Source organism: Penicillium pulvis (assembly GCF_028828015.1).
Source record: "Penicillium pulvis strain IBT 33274 chromosome Unknown contig_23_segment0_segment0, whole genome shotgun sequence".
In the NCBI taxonomy this organism is placed as follows: Eukaryota; Fungi; Ascomycota; class Eurotiomycetes; order Eurotiales; family Aspergillaceae; genus Penicillium; species Penicillium pulvis.
In genome coordinates, this window is record NW_026643075.1 from 2,013,660 (window position 1) to 2,023,366 (window position 9,707).

Genomic DNA, 9,707 nt, shown 5'->3' on the forward strand with positions numbered 1-9,707 from the left:
TCAGACGTGGTTCACTAAAACATGTTAAGTTTTAAGTGCTACGCTGACCCAATTCCAAGGTACTTTGACACCCTCTGAACTTGAGACTGGCTGCCCAGCTGGTCAAACTATAGCCTGGGGCCCTGGGCTTGAATCTAGTATCTACTACTAGGTAGTAGGTATATACACAGGGCGCGTACCTCAGGCCTTGGATTTATACATTTGAAATCCTGATCCTCTCCATCCCCTCAGTGTTCGCACATTCCAATAATTACTACCTCCATTGATACTTTCGAGGTGTGAGATTCACTTGGAACCTTGGAACATTTCAAAGAAGTTGAGCCGCCGCAATGTTACAGGTGGCGCTTCCCAAAAAGGATATCAGGTGGGCTAGATATTCCTCTAGAATACGATGTTTTCAGCATATTTTAGGCAACCTTGGACCCCGAAAGTCCCCTCCAGGGCTGGCCTGCGCAGGTAGGCATTCCAAGGTTTTGCATTTAATCTCCCTAGGTCTGGTCTTTGAGTTGATGTACCTACACTGAAATCAAACATTTGAAAGAACTGCCGAGCAGGTGTCTTCGGCATTCAATACTTACCTAGGCAGTGTCAGCTTCAATGGACTTCCAAAAGATGCAGCTAGCTTGAGTTAAGATAGTGTTTGGAAGTAACGAAACAAGCGTCGTCAGAAATTGCGAAATCTTATTTTTGCACAAAACATTCGAACTACCTGAAGAAAAATAAACCATTGGGAACAAAATGCTTTGGAACTCCCCCATGTCAACCTCCAGCTGCAAATAAAATCTTGGAATAAAGATGAAAAGAAATATTGTCAAGCTAATTGGAGAATATCAGCCATCTGTCCACGAGTATGCACTCGCATCCTCAGCGCCCGATAATCTCATAGACAATGTGGTTTTCAGTCACCACCAGTCTAGGAGAGAACCATCGTTTCATCGTTATCAATTTCCTCCTCATCTTCATCAAGAAGACCGAACTCCCAGTCGCCACGCTCGATACGGCTGACGCGATCCAGTTCAGACTGGTATTCGCGGCGCAGATGTTCAAGTGTAACGATGACGCGCTCTTGGGGCTGTTCGTTGGCAGACTTGAAAGACACACCATTACGTCCACCACCAATGGAGGAACGGCTTCCTCTGCGACCTACAGACGTAAAGGAGGCGGCGCTGGCGGAACGGCTTCTCGTCTTGAACGCGGTGGGTGATCCCGTATTATCCGCATCGTCCATGAAGACGTTGCCGTCACTGTCGGCCTGCAGGCCTTGATTACGGGTGTGTGAAGAGTCAGCGATCAGACTAGAAGTAGACAATGGCCCGATCTCGACAAGGATGTAAGCTTCGCTCTTATCGACCGAGGCCAAAAGGTTGATCAATGACAATAGCTCATGGCGGATCTCCTTGCTCTCTTGGTCATCTTCAGGCACAGCTTCCTCGACGTCTTTCTTGCCATTGCGGACAACGGCGGATGAGGGGGCATCTCTGGCTTGGCGCAGGCGTTGGACATTGCGGTATGCAATTTCGGCCGCACCACGGTAGTCGCTGCGGGAGATGCGGTATGCTTGCAATATACGGTGGTAATCGGGTGAGCTATCGGCCTCGTTGCTGTCGACGTCCAGCCATGAGTGGAAAGAGCTTTGTTTGTGGGCGAGTGAGACGAGGATCTCATCAATGTAGGAAGCAATGTTGGGCACAAGGGAGGTAGGGAAGCGGAGGATTTGCTTGAGACCTGTGGGTCCAGGTCCGGAGACGGTGAGAATGGTGGAGACTAGTGAGCTGAGAGCGGATCTCTGCAGAGCAAGATCGTGATATCGGGCCAAAGCAGAATAGGCCTGGTCGAACTGGCAGGTCCTGAGAGATGCATGGAACAGCCGGGAAAGCAGGTCTGACCGCATACTTGAGTACTCGGGATCCTGCTCAGCCCATGCTTCAGAGTCGAGGGCCTGCAGCGCCAGGCTGGCAAAGTCAGCGACATGTGAGAAAGACCGAACTCGTTCGAATACAGAAAGGATATGCTGGTAGTATTTGGGAATGCCATTGTGGAAGCAGTTCACGGACACAAGGTCCAGAAGCGTCGAGGACATTTCGTGGAGGTTACCCAGGGGCTTGCCACAAGCTAAAATTGATATTAGTAGATGGAAGAAAAGGTCAGATCAAAGGAACTTACAAAGTAGGTAAGCTGCCTTCCGGAAGTAAATGGCGGCAGTGTCAAATTCTGACATCGCAACGTGCAAACGCCCCTTTACATAGGTCGCCCAGGAGGTACTTGCTTGGAAACGAAGGAAATCCCATGCGAGATCAATATTATTCTTCGCAATGAGATCGCACTGAATGTAGGCCAAAGCATTCGCGTACGTGACTTCACCGGGTCGGGTGACCCAAGCTAGGACATCCCGAATTCCCAGAGTCAGTGCATAGCTCTGGGGCAATCCAATTGCTTGACGTGGCTTGATGTCCGAGACAAACAGGTCCTCGAGGATAGTCACTGTCCTTTGGTTTTTGGTCTTCGACTTAGAATCCTTTAAGGAGAAAATTGGTGTTGAAGTATCTGCACGAGTATCTGTAGGCTGATCGGCGCGCTTACGGACATTTGAGCTTAGCCAGTACATCATTTCGTACTCACGAAGAATGACGATAAGAGCAGAGAACAGGCCAGCGCCGTCAAAGTTAGAGCGCCCGCCCTGTTCGATCTCACCATCCACAAAGGAGACAAGTATCAGCAGATTGTAGAGGATCCGACGATTCAGGAGAATTGTCTCAAGAGAACCACTGACAAGAACTCGTGCACCAAAGGAGGTTGAGAGGAGTTCCGAGTCTTTTCCATTGAACCCAAGAGGAACAGTTTCAATGATGGCATAGAAAGCGTCCCCAGGCAAATTCTCAGCATCTAAATTCTCATTCAAGGCTGCAACTAGGCCGTCGAAGGTCTTATTGGAAATTCTATCCGCAAACTCACAGCGCTCACGGAATGCGTCCATGCGGTCGGTGATTGATGAGGAAGGCTCATTATAAATCTCAATATCGAGAGCAGCCCGGCAAGCGGCATCGAGCTCTGCAGAGAACCGCTTTCGGAAGTTTGAAGCAACTTTCACTAGCGATGATGCTTGCTCGAACAAAGTTCCAAGCTCGGCACTCAAATTGCGATGTCTCCAACGATCAGCAATCTTAGGCTTTTGTTCAGCAAGTTCAGAGCCGGAGTTGTGCGCGAGCAATTCGGTGGTGTTGCATTCCCGAACCACAGCACAGGCATCGGAAAGAAGAATCCACGGCATTTCAAAGTATGAATCGTAGGCCAGAGACACCGGCTCAAATCTGCGCTTATTGAGATCCTCCGCGACCTGCCAGAACTGACGCCACTTTGCGTCTGTATCTGTTCGGTACCGACTATATCCCATCTCATCTTCAGCGTATTTCCGCAAAGAAACAGTGGCTGTGATCGTAGAGCAAAGTTTTTCTGCTAGTGGCACATCCTTCTTCAGAACACCAGCCGATGTAGATGACAAAGGCTTGAGTGCTTCCTGATAAATGGCCAGAGCAGTCTGAAGAACTTCTGGTAGGTATCGATTCGGGTGCAGAAGATATTCAAGCCATCGCTCTGTCGGATCCACAACATCATCCAGAGTTGGAACAGGCAGTTGTTGTTGTCGATGAGCCTCAAAAGTTGTCGAAACCCAATTGCTTTCCCAGTCGTTCACCAAGGTTTGGAGGTCAAAGTGAAGAGTGTATAGCTGATAGAGTCCATGGTTTCTCCAAAGTACCCACAGCTCCATCCCCTTGCCTTCATCCATGGGCTTGACTTGGAAATCAGCGATGCTCCAGAACATATTACCCGTGACATCGGGATCCATTGGCCGGAAGATTGCATCTGCATAGAGATCCTCGATAACCAGATCGGATGTGAGACCTCCCTTCACAGCCCAGAACTTGAAGCGTCCATCCTCAAATGGAGAGTATGTCACCACATAAAAGCGATGGCCGCCATCCATAGCTCTCTCTGCATTAAATACTCGAATAAAAGAGGTCTCCGCAGGGTTGAGGGTATACGGCTGGATATCAGGATCAACTGGACGGCCCAGAAGGTCCTTGGTCGCGACCAACTTGTTCGTCGCTAGATTCCAGATCTTCAACGTATGGTTCAGGCAAATAGCGAAAACATAGGTCTCGTCGGATGTCGTGGTAATGGCATTGGCGGTATTCAAGTCAAGGTTTCGTCCATCGTGTCGAAGCGAGGAGGGTACATTCCATTTCACGAGGCCACGGATCGAGGCGCCCCAAGTTCGTTCGTCAAAGGTCAATGGGGTCCAATGTGAGCCTAGCCAACCTTCATGTTAGTCTCTCTTTCCCTGTTTACCATAAAAAAGGCCACATAGTAAGGATATCAAAGCTTACCATCATCCCCAGCTCTCCGAGTCAGTCGCAAAAGGGCACCGTTGTCGAGGGAGATGAACAGCTCTAGTGGGCTGCTGGCGTGCAGTCGGTGGGGGTGAGAAAATGAAAGAGGCGCAGGGACACATGTCTTGCACCAATCCGCGACATTCTCGTCAATTGATTCAGGTCTTCTGAAGAACTCCGGGCGGAGCGAGAATGTGTGCAATTGTTTCGAGGCCGTAATCACGAACACACTGAGAATCTCATGGTCTTCATGGTCTGCCAGCGCAACGCCCGATGGGAGAATCTGGTCCGGGAAGTTCAATCGAAGAGTAACATTGTACTCAAATGGCTCCGAGCCAGCCTTGGTGAGATCCGCGCATTGAATCTCCAGCACCTTGTTGTCATTGACAACTCTCCACACGAACGTTCTCGGATAAGACCTGCGCTTGCGGAAAAAGACTGTCCCTTGTGTCGCAAGATAGCGTCTAGAGAATTCGTCTTCGTCTTTCGCGATGGGGAGGTCGTGGTCGGGTGTGGATGTGGATGAGATCGAAAAGCGTGTCCGTCGAACCGCGCTCTCGGGAGAAACGTGGATATTGGCAACTGTGGAAGGCGAAAATGGTCGGAGATCGACCCTGGTATCCTTGAAAATCTTCGCCATGGTGAACAGCTCGGGGAACTGCACTTAATTCAGCGTCGCAGACTTCCCATGGCTTGAAGCGGGAGAGAGTTGCAGGGCGGAAAGCTGGAGCTCTCAAAAAACAAAGTCTTGGCGCGCTGGAACTTTACCCACTACAACATCAACATGAACATGAAAACATTCTACAGAACTGCAAAATCATTTTTCATAGAAACCTTGATTCTGAATTTTAAAGTACATATTCATAATGGATATTCATTTAGTAATATAGTCAGAGTGAGAACAAGAAATTACTCTGTCAAAGCTTTCTTCAGTCACATCACTAACGGTAGATACAGAGGGATATTGGGTAGGCTCGTAAAGTCACTAATATCGTGTCAACAATAATAAAGGAACATTAATAGAATGGTAAAGGCCCTCAGTCTTCCATGTCCTTCTCGTTAGGGTCACCAATGCCATCTTCGTTGATTGCAAAGAGACAATCACTTTCTGGAAGACACGGGCTGTCGTAAATTTTGCACACTCGAGTCTCACCGCGACCTTTCTTCAAGCTAAGTCGTGTTGTACTGGCATGGGCAATAATGTTACCTCCAATAGGCTTCTTGGGATCGGGGTTGAACATCGCACTGGGGCCACCGTCAACTTGCGCCACAACCTGGTTCGTGATCACAACCGCAATGCCGAACTCATCAGCCAAGCGCTGTAATGTGCGCATGAATTTAGCAAGGTGTGTCTGTCTGGATGACAACTCTCCACGTCCGTTGAAATCTGTCCGATACAACGCGGTCGCCGAGTCAACCACAAGGAGCGAAAATCGGGTCTCGCACATCATCTGAGACGCCTGATTGAGCAGCTGCAGCTGATGGTCGGAGTTATAGGCACGGGCATATGCCACATTATCGAGAACTTCCTCTCCCACAAGGCCAAACCTCTGTGCTACGGCAAGAAGCCGGACAGGTCGAAAGGTTCCCTCCGTGTCGATGTATAGACACTTTCCTTCGCCGCCACCCATATCAAAGGGTAACTGACAGGTAACCGCAAGTGTATGACAGATCTGACTTTTTCCCGTTCGAAATTCACCAAAAATCTCGGTAATTGAGCCAGTCTCGACACCACCACCTAGGAGGGTGTCGAGCCTCTTGGATCCTGTTGTAATGGATATGAGCTCACTTCGTCGGGCATGCATCTCGGTCGCCGTTGTGAATCCCATGGGAACTAATTTTGCAGCTATGTAAGAGGATACAATCAGTGACTGCTATACTTTGAACAGGGGGTATCAAGTGATTTCTTGCGTGGTGGTGACTTACCTTCAACTAAGATCTTAGTAGCCTTCTGCTCCGAGATTCCCTTGATCTGCTCCAGTAATCGCTTCGACCTGGTGATTTCCCATCCTATCAGTTAAGATTCTTGACGTAAAGTGCGAACCTGCGGCAAGTTCGAACTGCTGCCTCGGAGACATACGTGTAAGCCACTGCCTCGACGGTGTGGTATCCAGCATCGACAAACAACTTGATATCTCTCCCACTCAATCCCGCAACACCCTATTATAAGTCATTCAGTATTTTGTTTCGATATTGCTTGGCGGATGCTATCCAATTTCATCAGAGAAGGCACACCCACCTCAAGCGCAGAGAGCGGGGTTGGGGCACCAGGGCCCGGAAGTTGGCTCTCATCCATGTCGCCTTGGGTCTCATGATCGGCTGACATTTTTGCGGCGTTACGATCGAAAAGCTTGAAGCGCAGTAATTGGAATCGGCTCGTTGGCGGTTGAGAGGTCTCACTACACGAGCACGCGTCAGGCTTGATGTACACGATGGTTCGCGGTGCACGGCTGTAGAGGAGTTCACAGATTTAATAAAATCGAACCTCTGGGAATGAAGGAAATGAGTCACCAGGCAGCTGTGGCCCACAAGAAGGATTTGTTTGTGGCAAAGCCGGAGATTTTTGGACGAGTCTAATTGTTTCCTTCCAATGGACGCGTTCGATTTGTCGCGCGGTCACGTGGCTTTGTTGACTGGAAAAGCGACAAGGCAACAACAACACTATCGCCATTTTGGGTATAATCAACCTAAATCTACCAAATCTATACTAAAATTTTATTTCTAGTGCATCCACAGTAGCTCAAATGCTGCCATTGATTCCCATCAACAGTGTTAAAAATACAGGTTCCTCAGGTAAAAAAGCAACGCTTTGTGCTGTCCCAGACCCTCAACTGGTGCGCATCAAGAGACAGATCTAGAGAACAACACCAATCGTTCCCCAAAAACCCGACTTTCTTTGCTGAAATTTTACTGGCATTATCTTCAGCCAATTCTCCCCTCTTCGAATGGGCGCGATCACGACCTTCATGTTCAGGCCTATTCCCTCAGAGTAGAAGTCTCATGACTGAGAATGCGACTGGACCGACGTCCGAAATCTCCGTCGCTTGGTCTCTCGCAACCTGGGATCGAACTGGAGTTCCTCGGCCGGCGAGTTCATGTGGATCCTGTCGTTAAATATTCGGCTCATCTTGCGTCTGAACTCTTCAGACGATCGTCTGCGAAGGATTCCTTCGAAGCATGAGTTAGTTTCTTTGCTTTGTGCCTCAATCAGACCGCTCTCTTTGCTTACTATGGGTACGTGAAGCCCTATGCTGCTCGGCTTGGAGGCGAGAATCACGCTCATGGCGGGGTGATCCCAGATCAAACTCCTCTTGCTCGCTCGTTCCTGACCTGCTTCGCTTGGAATCAAACAATTGGCTGGCACGCAAGACTCGGTTATGGAAACTAGCCCGCTTTTCATGGCTACCGAAGGCCTCGTTTCGACGATTGAAGGAGCTAGGGGTAACTGGGGCACTGGCTATAGTCGGGGCTATCGTCGTTGGTGGATAACCTCCACGAGGCCTGTAAGATTCATATCTGTACTTGTTGGGCCCAGTGATGTCGCGATGAGACTGGATGGAAGGAGGACGGGCATACCGTGGCACAGCGACCGGAGAATGGATTGAGTCATCGCGCGGCGTTGGGGGTGAGTGGTTAATGAGGCGGGAGTGAGTGGGAACAAGTCTTGGTGCTAGACTAAGTGGTTTCGGTGCCGGGCTAGGTGGCCTCGCTTCTGGACTGGGCGATCGGCTTCTTATGGTTGGCTTTTCGGGGGGTTGAGGACTAAGGCTTGGACTGTCAGGACTGCAGATCCATATGCCTGGGACTTCCACGCCTCTCTCTAAGGCTCGAGCGCCAAAAGGGATGTCATCTCTCTTGAGCATGGGATATATGTGGGCTTCCTCTTCTTTCTGGCGTGCCTCGATCGCTGCATATTTGCGTATCCTCCATCTGCTATACGTGAGAACACAGCAGCCGTAGATGATCACAAGAACCTAGAGGACCGGTGAGTACTCCGTTGACCATACTAGCAGCCGAGACATCTCGCACGATTAGGGTTGCCAATGCCTGTATCCGAGTATGTTCTTAGCAGGTTTGATCATGATTACAACGACGATTCAGTGCAAAGGGACCCATACCAAACTTAACTTCTCCCATAACGGCCAGTCGACCCAGAACGCCATGGTCTCTCACTTGTTTCGGGGCGCGCATGCAGCAGTAAGAGCTCTATGGATGATGTGCCGATCTGAGGGAAGGGAAGAATCAAATGTGGAAGGAATGTTTTGCCAGAACGACTTGGAGTCTACATTTATACTGCCGTGGTTTCCATGGGGTGTGCCTGCCTAGTCCTCTACAAGGTGAAAACAACCTGGAATCTGCCCAGCAACACTTTCTCATCTACATTGTCTCAGTTTGTGTAGATGCACATGGAGGATTGTTTTAAAAAGGAGAAAGTTGGATACACAAGATAGACTCGGTCTTGAAAATTAAAAAATAAGTAAGACAATAAATAGCATCAAGAAGATGTCTTCCTTCGCCTTGGCAGAAACAACATTGGAAATTGTAAGATAAAAAAGCAAAAAGAAATCTCTCCCTCGGGGAATCGAACCCCGGTCTCCCGCGCTTATCGGTGTTAATGACAAGCGGAAATCATGACCACTAGACCAAGGAAGATGAGATAGTCGAGTTTCCGCTCGACCACTTGGTGCTGGTTGATGTCGGAAAGATCAATTTTCATCCCATAAAACTGTGTGTCATAGCCTGATCCGCGCACGCCAATCCTTGCCAGTCACTACTTGGGAACATCAAAAGTAAACACGATCGTAGATCCCTAAACTAATATCCAAAATTATTAATCTTGAGGAGTTAAGTATACATCTAATCTGCATGAGCCTTGGAAATTACGCAGTTGCGTCTTCGATGCCGACTGTGCATTCATATGCCAGCTTCACATGCCCTGGAGCGCTTGCAAATATATATCAGGCGTACTGCCACCTCACGAGGTCAGCGATGAAATGTTTACACTGAGTCCATTTGCAAGCTCGTATTCTGCTCATAAGAGAGAGCCGCCAAGGCTTTCAAGGTCTGAGACTCCAACATTGAACATGCGAGGCTTCGAAACTATCCAGTTTGGCCTATGGACCTAAATCTACTCCATGACCGCCACGTTTTAATTCAATGCTGGTTTAAGATAGGTATCTAGGATTTAGGTCCATTGTACTCGGTGCTCGAAAGTCACTCTGGAGATCCAGATGACAGAGTTTCGGCCTTGGAAGGCTACCTCCAGGGCTGTGTACACTTTAAGACTTTTAAACCCCACCATCCTTACAGGCCCGAACC

General features: G+C 49.0%; 3 protein-coding genes across 3 annotated transcripts; all 3 read right to left on the reverse strand.

Moving 5' to 3' along the window:
• Nucleotides 1–913: 913 nt before the first annotated feature.
• N7503_005020 (nucleoporin Nup120/160) lies at nucleotides 914–5,089 on the reverse strand (the record flags this gene model as incomplete). The annotated part of the gene is made up of 3 exons (XM_057064567.1): nucleotides 4,386–5,089; nucleotides 2,164–4,308; nucleotides 914–2,112 (listed from the first exon to the last, which is right to left on the reverse strand). Exons 1-3 carry the CDS (start codon nucleotides 5,026–5,028, stop codon nucleotides 914–916), a joined length of 3,987 nt encoding a protein of 1,328 aa, XP_056922310.1. The 5' UTR covers nucleotides 5,029–5,089.
• Nucleotides 5,090–5,425: 336 nt separating this feature from the next.
• Nucleotides 5,426–6,714, reverse strand: N7503_005021 (recombinase RAD51; the record flags this gene model as incomplete). The annotated part of the gene is made up of 4 exons (XM_057064568.1): nucleotides 5,426–6,234; nucleotides 6,315–6,382; nucleotides 6,469–6,548; nucleotides 6,628–6,714. 4 exons carry the CDS (start codon nucleotides 6,712–6,714, stop codon nucleotides 5,426–5,428), a joined length of 1,044 nt encoding a protein of 347 aa, XP_056922311.1.
• A 672-nt stretch (nucleotides 6,715–7,386) lies between these two features.
• On the reverse strand, nucleotides 7,387–8,251 carry N7503_005022 (uncharacterized protein; the record flags this gene model as incomplete). The annotated part of the gene is made up of 2 exons (XM_057064569.1): nucleotides 7,387–7,556; nucleotides 7,618–8,251. 2 exons carry the CDS (start codon nucleotides 8,249–8,251, stop codon nucleotides 7,387–7,389), a joined length of 804 nt encoding a protein of 267 aa, XP_056922312.1.
• Nucleotides 8,252–9,707: the final 1,456 nt, after the last annotated feature.